The sequence below is a fragment of the Stegostoma tigrinum genome, chromosome 33 (assembly GCF_030684315.1).
Source record: "Stegostoma tigrinum isolate sSteTig4 chromosome 33, sSteTig4.hap1, whole genome shotgun sequence".
NCBI lineage: Eukaryota > Metazoa > Chordata > Chondrichthyes > Orectolobiformes > Stegostomatidae > Stegostoma > Stegostoma tigrinum.
In genome coordinates, this window is record NC_081386.1 from 35,691,316 (window position 1) to 35,710,573 (window position 19,258).

The 19,258-nt window shown below is 44.9% G+C and overlaps 1 protein-coding gene across 5 annotated transcripts in view; it reads right to left on the reverse strand.

The window, feature by feature from the left end:
- The window catches only part of slc24a1 (solute carrier family 24 member 1), a 53,681-nt gene that overhangs the window by 17,397 nt on the left and 17,026 nt on the right, over positions 1-19,258 (reverse strand). For 4 of the 5 annotated variants that reach the window (XM_059639268.1, XM_059639267.1, XM_059639266.1 and 1 more), the window contains 2 exons: positions 17,773-17,881; positions 6,440-6,526 (listed from right to left, as the gene is read on the reverse strand). In XM_059639268.1, coding sequence (XP_059495251.1) covers positions 6,440-6,526; positions 17,773-17,881 — 196 coding nt within the window. The remainder of the gene's footprint in view (positions 1-6,439; positions 6,527-17,772; positions 17,882-19,258) is intronic. The other variant, XM_059639269.1, reaches the window with a different exon arrangement.

Below are 19,258 nucleotides of genomic sequence, written 5' to 3' on the forward strand. Positions count from 1 at the left end.
AGACGGAAAACATAATTAAAGACAAACGTAGGCACCTTAAAATCTGAAGAACAAGGAGATGGCAAAGTGATTAACAAACATCTAATCAACATGAACTTATAGAGATAAATCGTGTTTGACAAATCTCCTGCAGTTTTTTGGGGATGCAAATAAAATAGATAAGGGAGAATCTGTGGATGTAGTATATTAGGATTTTTGGAAAGCTTTTGATAAAGTCCCACATAAAAAGGTTATTGTGCAACATCAAAGCAATATTGAATTGGGGGGCAATATACTGGTAGGACAACACCTGGAATATGGTGTAGAGAATTGGTCTCCTTACCCAAGTAAAGATAATTTGCCATAGAGGAAGTGCAGTGGAGGCTCACCAGACTGATTCCTGGGATGGAAGGTTTGTCAGATTTTATTTTCCATCCCGAGTTGCCCTTGAGAAGGTGATGGTGAGCTGTCCTCTTGAACCATTGTAGTCCTTTTGATTTGTAATTATTGTCTGTTTTATTGTTCAAACTAATCCTACAACATTGTGTGTTTATGTTTGATGTGAGAGCCAACTTAGTTAAAACCAAGACATATCAAAATATGATGTCTCAAGCCAAGTTTCAGTCTGGGAACTGGCTCGTCTGATAATAACATCAGCTGAAGTCATAGCAGCCAGACAGGACCCCTGATGTTGGACAAGCCTGGGCTACAGGATCGCTCTGAAACAGTTATTAGAGGCTTATAAGTTTCTATTTACAGAAAGACACATTATAGATCAAATACCTGCAGTTCACTAACTAGCAAAACTTCAGTCTTCTCCTTTACGTTGGGAAACAAGTAAATCCTCAGTTAATGTCCAAAATTGAAAACACAGTAACTTACCAATACATTTAGGAGTGAACATTCAGGCCAAGGATGGGTGGAGTGTAAATAGTCTCCCTCAAAAAAATGTTATTCTAACCAATTATTAATTTTAATCCTGAGATAGATCAATTTTTATTGCAGCAAAGCAGGGTGTATGGAGTTCAGATTCAGGTTAGCCATGCTATAACTGGATTGGGGAACAAATTCAAGGGGCTGAATGGCCTGCAGTGTGCACAATGATTGGCCATCTCCAGAAGGAAAAAGTTGCCACACTTGTAGCACAGTGCAACACCCCCTGGGCTGAAGTTTTGCTGAATCACTAGGGCACAGCACAGGAAGTTATATCCCACACTGGCCTCATTGCTGTATTTACTCAGGACTATCCGAGCTTGAAACTCCACAGCTCAAACATTCACAAACTCTCAAATGGTCTTTAACATATTACACTGTATTCTGCCTCAAATCTGTGCCAATCCTTACTTTTCCTGATATATATTAGGATCTTTGTGTACAAGAAACAATTTCAAAGTTTGGAGATGACACTAAATTTGGGAGAATTGTTAACTGTGAGAAGGACAGTGTAAAACTCCAAATGGACACTGACAAGTAGGTGGGAGTGAGTGGATAGAAGGCAGGTGGGGCTCAATGCAGAGAGATGAGAGGTGATGATGCACTTTGGTCAGAAGAACATTAAAAGACAATATAAAATATTATTAAGGTGGTGGCAGAGTAGGTCTCCTGAGCTGGGGCCTGCCCGCTCTGACCACTTTTCCCATTTCCTCTTGTTCATTTTTCCTCTTGTTTTCCTTACTTACTGCTTGGGCCAGAGCTTAGACAGCATTGGCAGTGGTGAGGGATTCCAGCACAGGCTCATGGCAGCAGATGGCTGAGCCCCTACTTACTTTCCAGGGTGAGCACAGGACCTAGTATTGGAGTCGGCACAAGCAACATCAGCGAGGCAGGCCCTGAAGTGAGAAATGGGGCCTGAGGATTGTGACACCGTCGCAGGTTGTATTCGGCGCAGGGGGAAAACCAAGTGGGGGACGGGCATCATGGCAACTTTGAGGTTGGCCCAGCAGCACGAGATGTGACCCTGGGTCTGGTGTAGACAGCAGCGAGGCGGTGGAGGAGGGAAGGTGGTGCAGGCATAATTTATAATGAGCTTGTTCAGGGTTGACGGACCCTCTTTAAACTATATGTTTCTATTTTTTTCCTAATTCTTAAACTATTCCAATTGGCGCCGGATCATGGTGACGGTGGAAAACCTTTTCAGTGTATTTTATTGTTTTTCTCACTGTAAAATACACATGAGAATAAAATCATTCATTCAAAAAAATACGGATTACAATTCTACAGGGGGTGCAGGAGCAGAGGGAGCTGGATGTAACTGTGCACAGACCATTGAGGCAGCAGGGCAGATGGAGACAGCAGTTAATAAAGCACATAGTGTCCTCAGCTTTATTAATGGGGGCATAGAGTACAAGAGTGAGGAAGTGAAGTTGAACTCGTTCAAGATATATATTAGACCTCAGGTTGGGTTTTGTGTACAATTCTGGGTGCCAGAAAGATAGGAGAGATGTGAACACTTTGGAAGGAGTGTAGGATGGTTACAGGGATGAAGAACTTCAATGATGAGGATATACAATGCTGGAGAAACTCAGAAACTTCTGACGTTCCAAAGAAGACACACATTGGACTTGTATCATGACCTGTGCTTATCTCTCCCTACGCTGCCAGAAGTGCTGAGTTGCTCCAGCTTTCTCTGTGTTTATTTCAGATTTATAGCATCTGCAGTATTTTGCTTTTTTGGCAAGGTTGGGACTGTTCTCCTGGGAGACAAGGCTGCGAGGAGATTTGATTGAGGTTCGCAGAATAATGAATGGGCTGGATAGAAGAGATAAGGAGAAGATTTTCCCCCTTATAAAAGGAACAAAAACAAGAGGGGGATAGGGTTAAAACGGTGTGAGCATGAAGCAAGGGTGATGTCAGGGAAAAATATCTTTTCACACAGTGAGTGGTTAGGGAATGGAATGCACTGCCTGGAGATGTTATAGAGGCAGGTTCAATTGAGACGTTCAAGAGAGTATTGGATGGTTATTTGGATAGAAATAGTGTGCAAGGGCATGGGGAAAAAGCAGGAGATTGGAACTAAGTAATGATGCTTGTTTAACAAACTGTTGCAGATGTGAGGGGCTGAATGGCCTCCTTCTGTAATCATGTGATGCTGAAATATCCATGCTGGTATTTCCCCTTTCATGACATGTTTGTGTTCCACCTGCATCAGTCTGTGCCTGAATGCATTCAGTCTTGGGCTTTGATCAAGCGGTTAGCAAATTGTTGGATTGAAGCTGAGAATTTCATTTCATACAACACACTTGTCCTTGCTGGACTGCAGTATTAAAGTTGTATTTGGGGAGAGAATTGTGTTTAAACCGACTGGGTCTCCCAGTACCTGAGATTATAGCTTCAATAGTTCAGGCATTGAATAATGGAGGAACTGCCGAAGGCCAGTGCAGGTGTAGTAAAGAATAGTAAAGTGTTAGGAATGCTAAACAAATTCTACTTCAGTTACCATGCAACACACGCCACAAAAATATAATTTAAACATAAAGAGCTCTCAATGTAAGTGCAAATATTCCAAGCAGCTGGATATATTCCTGCAATTTCTAACGCAAAGATGTTTTCCTGCTTTGTGTTTTGAGTAAGAGCTGATCTTTATTTTGTTGCTAACACTTACTTTGAGCCAGTGCTGTGTTCCTTCAGTGTAAACATTGCCTTACTCTTTGTCTTTTGTTCTGTGACATTCTTGTGTCCAATCTCCCTTGTCCTCTAACCTTTTCATGACCTTTCTTGTTCCACTTGCCACCCCCTACCCACCCACCTTTAAAACCACATAAAAACCAATTTCCAGCCCAATTCAGTTCTGAAGATGGGTCATACCAGACTCAAAAAACACTATCAGAGATAATGGGAACTGCAGATGCTGGAGACTCCAAGATAATAAAATGTGAGGCTGGATGAACACAGCAGGCCAAGCAGCATCTCAGGAGCACAAAAGCTGACGTTTCGGGCCTAGACCCTTCATCAGAGAGGGGGATGGGGGGAGGGAACTGGAATAAATAGGGAGAGAGGGGGAGGCGGACCGAAGATGGAGAGTAAAGAAGATAGGTGGAGAGGGTGTAGGTGGGGAGGTAGGGAGGGGATAGGTCAGTCCAGGGAAGACGGACAGGTCAAGGAGGTGGGATGAGGTTAGTAGGTAGCTGGGGGTGCGGCTTGGGGTGGGAGGAAGGGATGGGTGAGAGGAAGAGCCGGTTAGGGAGGCAGAGACAGGTTGGACTGGTTTTGGGATGCAGTGGGTGGGGGGGGAAGAGCTGTGCTGGTTGTGTGGTGCAGTGGGGGGAGGGGATGAACTGGGCTGGTTTAGGGATGCAGTAGGGGAAGGGGAGATTTTGAAACTGGTGAAGTCCACATTGATACCATATGGCTGCAGGGTTCCCAGGCGGAATATGAGTTGCTGTTCCTGCAACCTTCGGGTGGCATCATTGTGGCAGTGCAGGAGGCCCATGATGGACATGTCATCAAGAGAATGGGAGGGGGAGTGGAAATGGTTTGCGACTGGGAGGTGCAGTTGTTTGTTGCGAACTGAGCGGAGGTGTTCTGCAAAGCGGTCCCCAAGCCTCCGCTTGGTTTCCCCAATGTAGAGGAAGCCGCACCGGGCGGCTTCCTCTACATTGGGGAAACCAAGCGGAGGCTTGGGGACCGCTTTGCAGAACACCTCCGCTCAGTTCGCAACAAACAACTGCACCTCCCAGTCGCAAACCATTTCCACTCCCCCTCCCATTCTCTTGATGACATGTCCATCATGGGCCTCCTGCACTGCCACAATGATGCCACCCGAAGGTTGCAGGAACAGCAACTCATATTCCGCCTGGGAACCCTGCAGCCATATGGTATCAATGTGGACTTCACCAGTTTCAAAATCTCCCCTTCCCCTACTGCATCCCTAAACCAGCCCAGTTCATCCCCTCCCCCCACTGCACCACACAACCAGCACAGCTCTTCCCCCCCACCCACTGCATCCCAAAACCAGTCCAACCTGTCTCTGCCTCCCTAACCGGCTCTTCCTCTCACCCATCCCTTCCTCCCACCCCAAGCCGCACCCCCAGCTACCTACTAACCTCATCCCACCTCCTTGACCTGTCCGTCTTCCCTGGACTGACCTATCCCCTCCCTACCTCCCCACCTACACCCTCTCCACCTATCTTCTTTACTCTCCATCTTCGGTCCGCCTCCCCCTCTCTCCCTATTTATTCCAGTTCCCTCCCCCCATCCCCCTCTCTGATGAAGGGTTTAGGCCCGAAACGTCAGCTTTTGTGCTCCTGAGATGCTGCTTGGCCTGCTGTGTTCATCCAGCCTCACATTTTATTATCAAAAAACACTAACTCTGTTTCTTTCTCCATAGATGCTGCCAGAACTGCTGAGTTTCTCCAGCGCTTTCTGTTTTTATTCCAGATTTCCAGCATCTGAAGGTTTTAATTTTTATTTTAGCAGAAGGAAGATCTGATGACCTCTGAAAGTCTGTCCTGAAATATTCACTTTGAGAAGGCACAAGTCAGAGCTCCTCAAATCCGCTCCCCAAATAAGTGAACCATCTGAACCTTGACTCCTTTGCCTGTATTTGGCTTCATGTTGTCTTGGTACTCTTACCCAAGGACCTGTTCCTCCCGGGTTTGGAAGCTTCACTGACCCCACGGTATTTCCATTTGAGGGGAAGAATTTCACATTTCCAGCACCCATTGTGTGAAATATGCATCCCATTTTCATGCTGAAATGTTCCACTCTAATTTCAATATTCCCTTGCTGTACATCACTCCAGCACAGGAAATACTTTCTGCTCTAGAAATCTAGTGAATCCTTTAACCTTTGTTGGGGAAACACTGACAGAAACTGCACCCACTGCTTTTGGGCAACAAACTGGCAGCATAAAGCATCAAGGTTATTGATAACATCGAGACCACATGGTTCTCCTTTCCCGGTCTTTACAAACACACAGCAAATGTGATGTAAGAAAAAACATTAACCTAGTGAGTAGTTTGGGTTAGGGAATGCACTGCCTGGGAATGAGATGGTTCAATTAAAGCATTCAAGAGGGAGTTGCATGATTATTTAAACAGGTTCTAGGAAGAGGCAGGAAATTGGCACAAATTCAAAATGCTCGAAAATCTGGTGCAGGTACAATGGGCTGAATGGCCTCCTTCTGCACTGTAACAATTCTATAACAACTGTAATTCTGATGTTTTGGCAAAATCAATTGACCATTGGTTACAGAGTCATTGCCGCTGCTAATGATTCAACTGGTGAATGGGGAGAGTTTATAACCACAAAACAAGCAAACATCAAACTGACCAGCTCCTTGCGGGGGATTCACTTGAGATGATCTGACAAAGTGTCAATTCATATTTGTGTTTCAGGAATGAAGTTCACTACACACTTAAAGGGACAACGTTTCCAGATGGGCTCAGGTTGCGGTCTCATTATTCACATGTTTCTGGTTCCCCAGTCACACAACCTGTGAATCCCACTCTCAGTGTCTCACCTTTCAGATTACTTCCTTGTTGATCTTTTAAACTTCCCTCGCCCTTTGCCAAACTGTTCATTATTTCAGCCTTCTGCTTAAACTTCACTGCAAACAAAAGAGATGTTACAAATGGAGAAGGTTCTGGAATCATTTTCAGTGTCAATGGCCAACCACGGTGGACCACAGGAAGGATACCTAACTTTTACACAATCACAAAAACACAGAGAGGGCGAATATGACAAATGTGGATATTGCTGCGAGGATGCTGTGCGAGCAACTGTGGAGATCGTTTTGAAGGGTTTTTCAGGTAAATTGAGAACTCCACTACAAGGCAAATAAAGGCCAAAGGACTATTGCTGATGTTGTTGGGTCTTTCCACCTTGTACCCCTCAGGCCTGTCACCAGGATACCACTGCTTGAACATAAGTCAAAACAACTCTACCAGCATGCCTTTTATTTTTTGCCAGGGCATCTGAACTAAAGATGAAAGGAAAACTTTCTTGATGGGCTGAATGGCTTCATTATGTGTTGAATCATTCAATGATTCAGCCAGGATCATGACCGTTGTTCAGGGGAGAGCATTGGGCGAGTCGAATAAATCCAATGCACTGGTTAAACACACCGCAGAGGAGACAGGGTTGTAATGTATCCCCTTAACTGGATCAATGAAGGTGAAAGAATCTGGTCTTATTTCATCCCTGCATCCCTGCCTTATAAACCTCTTAAAGTGACATCTGCAGATAAAGTTAATCTTCCTTGAACAAATGAACCAAGGAGCAATGATCTAATCTGCATTTACTTAAACCAACAGCTTAACCAGACCTGAACCTGCAGTATCCCAGCAATAATCCCTGATTCTTAATGATTCCATGTCAGGGTCAGAGAAATGGATCCAAACTGCTTCCCAAATCCCACAGGCACGTTGGAAAATTTTCGCTGCATTCCCCGTGTTAAACCAGCTGTGCTGGACCAATCACAGTCACGATTTCGAAAGCAGCGCAGAGAGACCTTCAGGAGGGTCTTTTATCCACAGTGTACACAGAGACAGCGTCTGTCTGTATCAGGGGATACTTAGGGAGGAATTTCTCAGCAAAACCAGGTTAATTTGCTTTTGGCAACCTCCAGACAACCTCAGTGGGAAACTATCACACACTGAGTACCTGAAAAAGGTCCCATGCTCAATGAAAGGTTCAGCCCTTATTCACTGACATTTAGCCCAATACGTATCAACAGTTCACAGCCTGTCCTTAAACACTGAACAGGCAGAGTATCATAGAGGGACGCAGATGTCCTCATTCACAAAACACATGTAGCTGCAGAAAGTGTACAGACATATACATGTGGGACCATGCATAAAGATTCACATACAGTGCACTCATATGTATATATGTGCATGCACGCACACACACACTCTGTCGCTCTCTCTCTCTCTCTGGCACATAAACGCTCACGCAAATGCTCAAAGACACACACATACACTCTATTACTCTCACACATGCACTTTTGCGCACAAACACACGTACTCTTTCACGCATATACACGTACTCTTGTGCGCACACATATACTCTTGCGCACATACACGCGTGTGCGCGCACACATTTGTATGCATGCGCACACTCTCTCTTCTGTGCACATGCACACAATCGCATGCACACACAGTCTCGCGGGTGCACACGCTCCCTTGCACACACATACTCGCGCACACGCACTCTTGCATGTGCACACATACATGTGTGTGCACTCACTCTCACACGTGTACGCACAATTTTGTGCACATGAACACACACAATCTCTCTCACACACATGTTTGTGTGACACCCCCTTCCGAGGACACTGCTCTCTGTTGTGATGTGACACAATGTTAAATCTAACATTTCTGATCTGTGCCGACTGTGAGACCGCACCATCCTGGCATCACATGGTCTAACCGGCTGCTGTGACGTTGTGCTCTCAGATTACAGTCGTGCTGATCCTCACAATAATTTTGTTTCGTCCCAGAAGGATAAGGCTTGATGTTGTATGATGTTCTCTAGCCAACCCCACTGGTGCCCAATCACTGACAGGGTCAGTTTTGACAACGTTTTCTATTACAGGGCCAAATGGCCTCCCTCTGCATGGGAATAATTCTGTGACTTGTCTGTAAATAGTTTGGAGTGTTTCTGGAAAACTTTTGTGCTGTTTTTATGACTTTTCTCACATCCTAGGGAGAGCAGAGTTACCCATGGCCAGTTCCCTCCATCTAAAAGTATGGTTGGGGTCATTGTCAGGGTTAGGGTTAGGGTTAGAGTCAGGGTTAGGGTTAGAGTCAGGGTTAGGGTCGGGTTAGGGTTAGAGTCAGGGTCAGGGTTAGGGTTAGAATCAGGGTTAGGGTTAGGGTCGGGTTAGGGTTAGGGTTAGAGTCAGGGTTAGGGTTAGGGTTAGGGTTAGGGTTAGGGTCGGGTTAGGGTTAGAGTCAGGGTTAGGGTTAGAGTCAGGGTTAGGGTCGGGTTAGGGTTAGGGTTAGAGCCAGGGTCAGGGTTAGGGTTAGAATCAGGGTTAGGGTTAGGGTTAGGTTTAGGGTCGGGTTAGGGTTAGGGTTAGAGCCAGGGTTAAGGTTAGGGTTAGGGTTAGGGTTAGGGTCGGGTTAGGGTTAGAGTCAGGGTTAGGCTTAGAGTCAGGGTTAGGGTTAGGGTTAGGGTTAGGGTCGGGTTAGGGTTAGGGTTAGAGTCAGGGTTAGGATTAGAGTCAGGGTTAGGGTTAGAGTCAGGGTTAGGGTCGGGTTAGGGTTAGTGTCAGGGTTAGGCTTAGAGTCAGGGTTAGGGTTAGGGTTAGGGTTAGGGTTAGAATCAGGGTTAGGGTTGGGGCTAGGGCTAAGGTTAGGTTTAGGGTGCGATATGGTTAGAGTTAGAGTCAGAGTTAGGTTAGGGTTAGGGTTAGAGTTAGGGTTATGGTTCGGGTTAGGGTTAAAGTCAGGATTAGGGTTAGGGTTAGGGTTAGAGTCAGGTTTAGGGTTAGGGCTAGGGCTAGGGCTAGGGTTAGGGTTAGGGTTAGGGTTAGGGTTAGGTTTAGGATTGGGTTTAGATCAGAGTTAGAGTTATGGTTAAGCTTAGGTTTAGGGTGCGATATGGTTAGAGTTCGAGTCAGGTTTAGGGTTCGGGTTAGAATCAGGATTATGTTAGAGTTAGGACTAGGGTGCGATAGGATTAGAGTTTGGGTCAGGGTAAGTGTCAGAGTTAATTAGGGTTAGGATATGCTAGGCCTAAAGTTAGGGTGAGGGTCAGGGTAAGGTTAGAGTTAGGTTCGGCTGCATCCGGGTTAGATTTAAGGGTAGGTTCTTGGTCAGGGTTCAGGTTAGGGTGAGAGTCAGTGTCATTGTTAGGTTTAGGATTAGGGTGAGTAGCAGCAGCTCCTCTGGGACTGGACCAATATGTTTAGGGTTAGGGTTCAGGTTCAAATTAGGGTTAGGATTAGGGTTTGGGTTTAAGTTATAGTTAGGGTTAGGGTTAGGGTTAGGGTTAGGACTATTGTTAGTGTTAGGCTTAGAGGTAGGATTGGGGTCAATTTTAGTGTTAGTGTGAGGCTGGTAGTGTCAATTTCTCTGGGCTGGAGCAGACAGTGCAGATTGATAGACACCGGGGAAGGCAGGCTCTGTGGGCTGCCCCTTGCCATCACAGGCTTGTGCCTGACCCCAGGCTGCGACAGGAGGCTGGACAATGTTCCACTACCTCAGTGTGAATGGGTGTGAGTGGTCTTCTCAAAGCTTTGACAGCACAACCTGTCTGCCACCTTACACTTACTGAGCACCTGCCATGAACAAGCCTTTACCCTGCACAAGCTCGTGCCCCCTGGATCCAGCCTTGCACTGACAGCAAAGCCCAGAGTGCTGTCAGTATCTGAGCTTGGAGCAGTAAATCTGTGACCCAGTGAATGGAAGCCTCCTGTTCAATGCTGTTGTCTCATTTTCCTGCAGCTGCTTTGCCACGTCAGATCACAGCCGTTTGAAAGCAGCAACTTTGGAGATGATTGGGTGAGAATCTAGAGATCAGTCACATCTCAGATGGCAGGATCGAGGTGAACTGGGAGCTAGGAGCTGAGAGTGTCAGGGACATCACATTACCCTCAATGATGTCAGTGACCTGGGCGCTGATAAGCCGCTGTGTCCTGCAGAAGCAGGGCCTGGAGAGCCAGCGATTGTTTCTGTAATGCACTGAGCAGAGGCAATAATGTGGAGGCAGTGACAGTGGGTCTGAGATTGAGAGTGAGAGTGCAATGGAGTGACCTGTGTGGTAGGGTGAGAGTGCAGAATGCCAGTGACTAATGCTGGGTGCCTGATGAAGGGATGGTGCATTGAGCAGAATGAGGGGCTGTTGAGAGCTGAATTGGGGAGAGCCATGTGAGGAGCTCTTCAGGATCCTCATGGCACTGCCTGCAGATCTTTCTGCCACCTGCTGCCAGCCCTGCCCCCACCTCCATGCTAGCGTGCGACCTAACTCTTCTGTAAAACCATAACATTTCTGCCATTGCAGCTTCTCCCACAAATGCCGCCAGTTAGCACAACTCATCCTGGAACCCTCTCAGTGCCTCGGTGTTCACTATGCCATAATTTAAATTGCAGCAACGTTCTTTAATGCACCTTCCTTTTAAAAAGGACAGCCTGCCTCTAAGAAAAACAGGCTGGCTGTGTAAGATTGTTTGTGGTCAGTGCCACTGAGCCCCTCCTGCTGAGCACAGAGACATTTGGATGAAGGGAGCAACATGTAACCCGCTCTGTGAGACAATGCAGTCCTGCAGACAAGGTGCCCAGCTCCACTGCAGGGTGTGCCGGTTGATAACAAATCCTAGCTTGGAATTCCCAAAAAGAGGCACATGGGTTTCTCATGGTCAGTGAACAAACCAATGAAAATGCTGTCTCTAGCCTGATGTAAGATTCTTTTTTCTGGTTCAGTGAAGGACCAGTTGGGAAATGAGTGAATTAAAAGCTGCAACACATCACACCTCCAAACGTCTCACTGCATTCACCATACTACCTGTGACTGCATTAGATTGAATTCCAAACTCTCATCGAGATCAATGTCATAACTTTACCTTGAACAAAACCACACTTTTCTGATAACAAGCTGCTCCCAAACTCTTCCAGAGAATTTTCTTGACTCTTTGTAGATTTCAGTGAGTGATGGCTTAGAGTGATCATTATACGGAGAAAGAAGATTAATTGTCTCCCTTCAGTTTTCATTGATGCAGAAGAGAACAGGATCTCAGAATTGCTGATCATGAAATGGCACTATTCATGGTACAATTAGTTTCTTGTACTTTTCTCACCTTAACATTCCCAACTGACTACAATCTCTGCAACAGAAACATGGATGACAGCATTGGAGCGAGGGATAGGAGTCACGTGAACTTAAGCAAGAACTCTCTCGAACAGCAGCAGCTTGAAACCAGAGAGCAGACATGGCCCTCTGGTCTGTCCTGATTTCATGGTGCTCTATTACTTTCTGTCCCAATTGCTCATTTTTCTGGTTCTAAGACCATTGCCCGACTGTGCTCGTATCAGCTCACTTCAATCATAGAATCCCTACAGTGTGGAAACAGGCCCTTCGGCCCAACAAGTCCACACCGAACCTCAGAGCATCCCACCCAGACCCATCGCCCTATAGCCCAGCTAATCTACACCTCTCTGAGCACTATGTGCAATTTAGCATGGCCAATCCACCTAACCTGCACATCTTTGGACTGTGGGAGGAAACCAGTGCAAACCCACGCAGACACGGGGAGAACATGCAAACTCCACACAGACAGTTGCCCGAGGCTGGAATCGAACCTGGGTCCCTGGCGCTGTGAGGCTGCAGTGCCAACCACTGAGCCATCGTGCCACCCCAAATGTTGAACCAAATATGTTCATCCCAGTTTCTGGCAACCCCACTCAATGATTATTCTCTAAACAACTTTAATCAGTCACACTAGCTCGGTTTGTCAGCACCTGAACTCTCTCAGCAAATCAAGCACTGAAAACCAGCCCCTCCAATACATTCCTGGTAAGGGCTATCCAATTAAAATGGTCCATGAATTTCTTGTGTGGGAAATCATCTCCAAAGTCCCAGTGCAGCCTTTGGCCATCTGAAGAACAATGGGTTTGATAACGAAGCCTTCAGACCCAGCACTAAGCCCCTGGTCTAGAGGGCTGTGTTGTTACCTGTCTTTCTGGGTGCATTGGAAACCTGAACAATGTACAGAAGACATCTTAAATCCCTAGAGATATATCACCAATTTGCTTCTGCAAACTCTTGCAAGCCCAATGGCAGATTAGACTCTTAAACCAGTGTTCTGTCTCAAATTCCAGGATTTTGAGAACTCAGCAGGTCTGATAGCATCTGTGGGGAGATGTGTTCACTTCCGCTGAAGGTTTACTGGACCCAAAGCATTAACTCTGCTTTCTCTCTACAGATGTTATAATGGCTCCTTTTTGAAAATGTAAGGATCCTGCTGATCTTAATCCACACTTTCCTTGCTTTAAAAAGTTGTTCATATGGAATCAGCTCTGGCAGTTCTTACTATCTCATATGGAATCAGCTTCCTTAATGAATCAAAATAAACTGTGATGCAGAAATGTTACTTTTGCATCTGGAGCCGTTACACCAGGCAAGATCCAGAGTGTTGAAATTACTGGGGATTCAGAGTTCTAGAATTACTGAGACGCTAGGTGTTAGAATTGCTGGGATTTAGAATGTTGGAATGACTGGGATTCTGGGTGCTGGAATATCCCAGGCTACAGTTTTCTGAACTTTGTGGACATTGAGTGTTAAATCTCTTGGCTGAAGAGGTAGTTCTCCACACGGGAGGCTTTGCCAGCTCTTTGAAGCTTTTATTAAACAAAATATCAAGTGGATCCAGGATATCCCAGAATATCCTTTTCATTTATTTTGAGAGATACTGTTTAAACAACAAGCAGGATCTAAACACATTCTTTATCACAGATGCTGACTCTGCATGTGCTCTCCAGACCCATACAATCCTTTATTAAACAGACTCTGCCTGATCTGGGATTGCCAACTTTGGACAGAAAGCAATGTTAACGTTTCAGGTCTAGTGTTCTTTCTTTGGTCTGGACTCAAAAACATTAACTCTGCTTTCTCTCCACAGATGCCACCAGACCTGCTAAATTTTTCTAGCAAATTTCTGATTTAATGATTTCCAGCATCTGTAATATTTTAGCATTTGCTAGTTTTGGTTGGATATGTTCCTGGAGGTACCGTTATAAAGCACTTTCCAGCCTGCAAATACACCACATGGTCAAACCAAACTTTATTTAATTTCCAAAAAAAATAGCCTTTGAAGAAAGTGAATAAAACATGGAATGGTTTTGATGGCTTTCTGATATTTCTTCTGGATTTACTCATAATGATGTTCAGCAAGTTAACATTTAAATCCCAGAGATAACAGGACACTTCTGGAATGTTAACAAACTAACCTTCTCAATGTTTGTATTTCCTGCTAACCACATTCTCTTAAAGCAACTCTTAGCCAATAAAGAGAGATGAACAGAGCGGGCACTTGCATGTTTCCCAAGTTTGAATTACATATGTAATAGTAGGACCCTGGTGACACGGTGGCTCAGTGGTTAGCACTGCTGCCTCACAGTGCCAGGGACCTGGGTTCAATTCCAGCCTCAGGTGACTTTCTGTGTGGAATTTGTATGTTCTCCCTGTGTCTGCAGGAGTTTCCTCCCACAGTCCTAAGATGTGCAGGTTATGTGGATTGGCCACGCTAAATTGCCTGCAGTGTTCAGAGGTCTGTAGATTAGGTGGCTAAAAGGGGGATGGGTCTGGGTGGGATGCACTGAGGTTCAGTATGGACTTGTTAGGCCAAAGGGCCTGTTTCCACACGTAGGGAATCTAATTCTAATTCACCAGGTGCATAGCTCCTTGAAAGTGGAGTCACAGGTACTGTTGAAGAAGGTGTTTGGTACGCTTGCCTTTATAGGTCAGTACAGTGAGTTTAGGAGTTGGGAGGGTCATGTTGTGGCTGTGCAGGACATTGGTGAGGCTACTTTTGGAATACTTTGTTCAGTTCTGGTCTCCCTGCTACAGGAAAGATGTTGTTGAACTTGAGAGTGTGCAAAAAAGATTTACAAGGACGTTACCAGGGTTGGAGGGCTTGAGTTACAGGGAGAGATTGAATAGGCTGGAGCATTGGACGCTGAGGGGTGACCTTACAGAGATTTATAAAATCATGAGCGGCATGGATAGGGTAAATAGACAAGATCTTTTCTCCAAGGGAGGGCAGTCCAAAACTAAAGGGTATAAGTTTAAGGGGAGGGGGTAAGATTTAAAAGGGACCTAAGGGGCAACTTTTTCACACAGAGGGCGGTGTGTTTATGGAAGAGGTGGAGGCTGGTACAATTACAGCATTTAAAAGGCATTTGGACGGGTAAATAAATAGAAAGGGTTTAGACGGATATGGGCCAAATGCTGGCAAATAGGACTGGATTAATTTAGGATATCTGGTTGGGATGCACAAATAGGGTTTGTTTCTGTGCTGTACATCTCTATGACTCTCATGTCTTGACAGAACAATCAATAACATTCTCTAAGTTCCATTGACCCGAACGGCTGGGTTGTGATGCAGAGTAACACCGGCAGTGAAGTTTCAGTTCCTGCACCAGCTGAGGTCACCTTACAAGAGCAAAAATGGACATGTTGTAATGGCCAAAAAAACTAAAGAACTGCAGATGCTGGAAATCTGAAACAAAAACAGAAATTGCCAGAGAAACTCAGCAGGTGTGGCAGCGTCTGTGGAGAGATGTGTTCAGTTCTGATGAAGGTTCACTGGACTCTCGTTCTCAACCTCTCCCCTCACCTACAATGCAGCAACCCTCAGGTTAAATCACCACCAGTCACCTCTCTCTATTGAGAGAGCAGCCCTATTGTCTGCTAGAATTATAGTTACTAAACTTTTTACATGAAAGATCCCAGCCACGATGGCCATGTTTTGAGATTATTTTGTTTAATCACTGCTCTACATACTAATCTGGATCTCTGGGAAATAAAGTAGGCGGGGGAGAACAAGTCCCAGTCTGGCACTCTTACTTATTCCTTTCCTACCTGCTCCCCGAACATAATTTTACCAGATGCTCACTCCTTGGCTCAACGAATAAAACTCACCTCTAGCCAAATTCTCCTAGATTCAAGCTCCTGTCTGGACTCTTGAGCGCAAGATCAAGACTTCTGTATAAGGGGCTTATTTTTGGATGTGGTTTACAAATATCTTTCTGTTCAGACCATATGAAATAGGAACAGTGGTAGGCCATTTGGCCTCTCAAGCCTATTTTGCCATTCAGTAGGATCATGGCTGATCTGACTTTCCTGCACTTAGAGACAATAAGGACTGCAGATGTTGGGAGCCCGAGTCTATAGGTGTGAAGCTGGAAAAGCGCAGCAGGTCAGACAGCCTCCGAAGAGCAGGACAGTCAATGTTTCAGTCAATGCTGTCTGACCTGCTGCGCTTTTCTTGATTTTCCTGCAGTTTCCCCGTCACCCCGGATTCCCAACAAATCCATCTCAGTCTTAAATATACACAATGACTCTGTTCCCACAGGTCTCCAAGTTGGAATCAGACCATGCCACTGGTCAAAGGAAAACAGAGGAATTCTTTCTGGTGTTCTTGACCAATATTCCTCCAAAATTAACACACAGCATTTGGTCATTACCACATTGTTTTTGTGGGAGTTTGCTGTACTCTAATTGATTGTTATATTTCGTACAGGATAACAGTGACCACTTAAGCCCTTCTTTGGTTGTTTCAGGATGTCTCAAAATATTTATATAACAAGTAGCTGGATCAGTTGCAGCGAAGTGATCAGTCAAATGTGTTTTATAATAACGGGATGGAGTGAATGCTGTGCAGGTTTCATGTGTGTTTATACATTGTCAGCGGTCATGTCTTATAGTTATCTGCTTAGCCTCAAATCTCTGCTTATCTATTTTTGAAAGGCAGAGTTGGTAATCCTTCAGAGTGATTAGGGACCGAGGCAATTTGACAGCTAGAAAGGAGATTGACGCATGAATGAGATAAAAGGTCAACATTTTATTGAGAATTTAAAGCATTGTTTAAGGTTAGCCTGATATTGCATTGTTGATTTGAGGTGGGGTCAGGAGGAGGTTAAATATGTTTTCACTGGACTTTAGATCAGTGATCACATTGGCTGGTCTATAATTCTCAGTTTTCTCTCTGCCTCCTTTATTAAATAAAGGGGTTACATTAGCTAACCTCCTATGTATGCCAATTGTTCCAGAGTCTAAAGAATCTTGGAATGCATCTATTATTTCCAAGCTCACTACTTTCAATATTCTGGGATGTAAATAATCAGGGCCTGAGGATTTATCTCCCTTAAATCTCATCAATTTCCCAACACTGTGTCTGGTATGTTGTTTGAGTCCTCTTTTGTGAACACTATATGAAAGTATGTGTTCCCCATTATGAATTCCTGTTTCTGACTGTAAATGACCTACATTTGCCTTCACCAATCTTTTTCTCTTCATATACCTACAGAAACTTGTGCAATCAGTTTTTATGTTCCCCACAAGCTGACTCTTACACTTTATTTTCCCTACTTAATCAATCCCTTTGTCCTCCTTTGGTGAACTCTAAGCTGCTCCCATTGCTAGATCTGTTGTTCAATGGATCTAATACTGTCTCTAATTTCCCTCATAAGCCATGGTTTAGCCGCTTTTTCATTTTACTTTCGTGCCAGACAGGAGTGAATAAATGTTACAGTTCTCACATGTGCTCTTTAAATGTTTGCCATTGTCTTCCCACCATCAGCCCTTTCACTAATGTTCCCCATTCTATCACAGCCAACTCTCATCTCATACCATTGTAGTTCCCAAAGGAGGTGTAGCTTATCCTGCTCGGTTATATCTTGACTGTGCAAGGAAGTTGTTTTTGGTTGGATACAATCAGTGGTACTGTCACCCACCAAACTGGTTCTAGTCAAATGTTTGCTCAAGATTAAGGGAGTAGATAGTTTATACAATGTAATGTGATACCTTCAAAAAGACAAAGTGTCCCAATTTGACTGCTGGACACACTTGGTTTCACCTGGAATGAACAGTAGATCAACCTGACCTAGAATTGAATTCAATTTGCAGCGGAGGTAAATAAATTATTTCTTAGTCCTTCATTTTTTGATAAGGAGTTAAATAAAAATGAATAGAAGTCATTGCATCTGAGTGCTTCACAAATGCAGAACAATAAGCATTCACAATTTAGTAAAAGCAATGCCAATTTCTGCTCACTCTGAATGAACCAATTTGGTGAGGTCTTCAGTTGCTAAATAACTAGCTGTTGGAGAGTAGCAGACAGAAGCTGTTTACCTTCAGCCAAGGGGTCCAGAGTATTGATCATGAGCTGAAAGAGAGTGTTCCGCAGCATGCTGTTGTGTAGTGATGGCGTGCTGCTTCCTCGAGTTAGAATCGCTTTGGGCTAAACATTAAACAAGAAAATACACCAACATATCGCATGCAATTTACACCAGAGGCTGCAGAAACCTGCTCAGAAGTAATTGGTTCAAATTCAAGGAAAATGTTCAGTGGGAGCCGAACAAAAAGAGACTGTAGACATAAGAGCAGAAGTAGGTCTTTCAGCTGATCAGGTCTGCTCTGCCATTCAGTCAGAACACGGTTAATTTAATAATCCTCATCCCCACTTTCCTGTCCTTTCCCTATGACTCTCAATTCCCTTGTACCAATGGATACAGAATTGGCTGGCCAACAGAAGACAGCGAGTGGTAGTAGAAGGAAAATATTCTGCCTGGAAGTCAGTGGTGAGTGGGGTTCCACAGGGCTCTGTCCTTGGGCCTCTACTGTTTGTAATTTTTATTAATGACTTGGATGAGGGGATTGAAGGATGGGTCAGCAAGTTTGCAGACGACACGAAGGTTGGAGGTGTCGTTGACAGTATAGAGCGCTGTTGTAGGTGGCAGCGGGACATTGACAGGATGCAGAGATGGGCTGAGAGGTGGCAGATGGAGTTCAACCTGGATAAATGCGAGGTGTTGCATTTTGGAAGGTCGAATTTGAAAGCTGAGTACAGGATTACGGATAGGATTCTTGGCAGTGTGGAGGAACAGAGGGATCTTGGTGTGCAGATACATAGATCCCTTAAAATGGCCACACCCAAGTGGACAGGGTTGTTAAGAAAGCATATGGTGTTTTGGCTTTCATTAACAGGGGGATTGAGTTTAAGAGTCGTGAGATCTTGTTGCAGCTCTATAAAACTTTGGTTAGACCGCACTTGGAATACTGCGTCCAGTTCTGGTCGTCCTATTATAGGAAAAATGTGGATGATTTGGAGAGGGTTCAGAGGAGGTTTACCAGGATGTTGCCTGGACTGGAGGGCTTATTTTATGAAGAGAAGTTGACTGAGCTCGATCTCTTTTCATTGGAGAAAAGGAGGAGGAGAGGGGACCTAATTGAGGTATACAAGATAATGAGAGGCATAGATAGAGTTGATAGCCAGAGACTATTTCCCAGGGCAGAAATGGCTAACACGAGGGGTCATAGTTTTAAGCTGGTTGGTGGAAAGTATAGAGGGGATGTCAGAGGCGGGTTCTTTACACAGAGAGTTGTGAGGGCATGGAATGCGTTGCCAGCAGCAGTTGTGGAAGCAAGGTCATTGGGGTCATTTAAGAGACTGCTGGACATGCATATGGCCACAGAAATTTGAGGGTGCATACATGAGGATCAATGGTTGGCACAACATTGTGGGCTGAAGGGCCTGTTCTGTGCTGTACTGTTCTATGTTCTATGTTCTATGTATCTTTCCTTAGACAAGGGGGTTAAAACTATGCATAGCATTCCA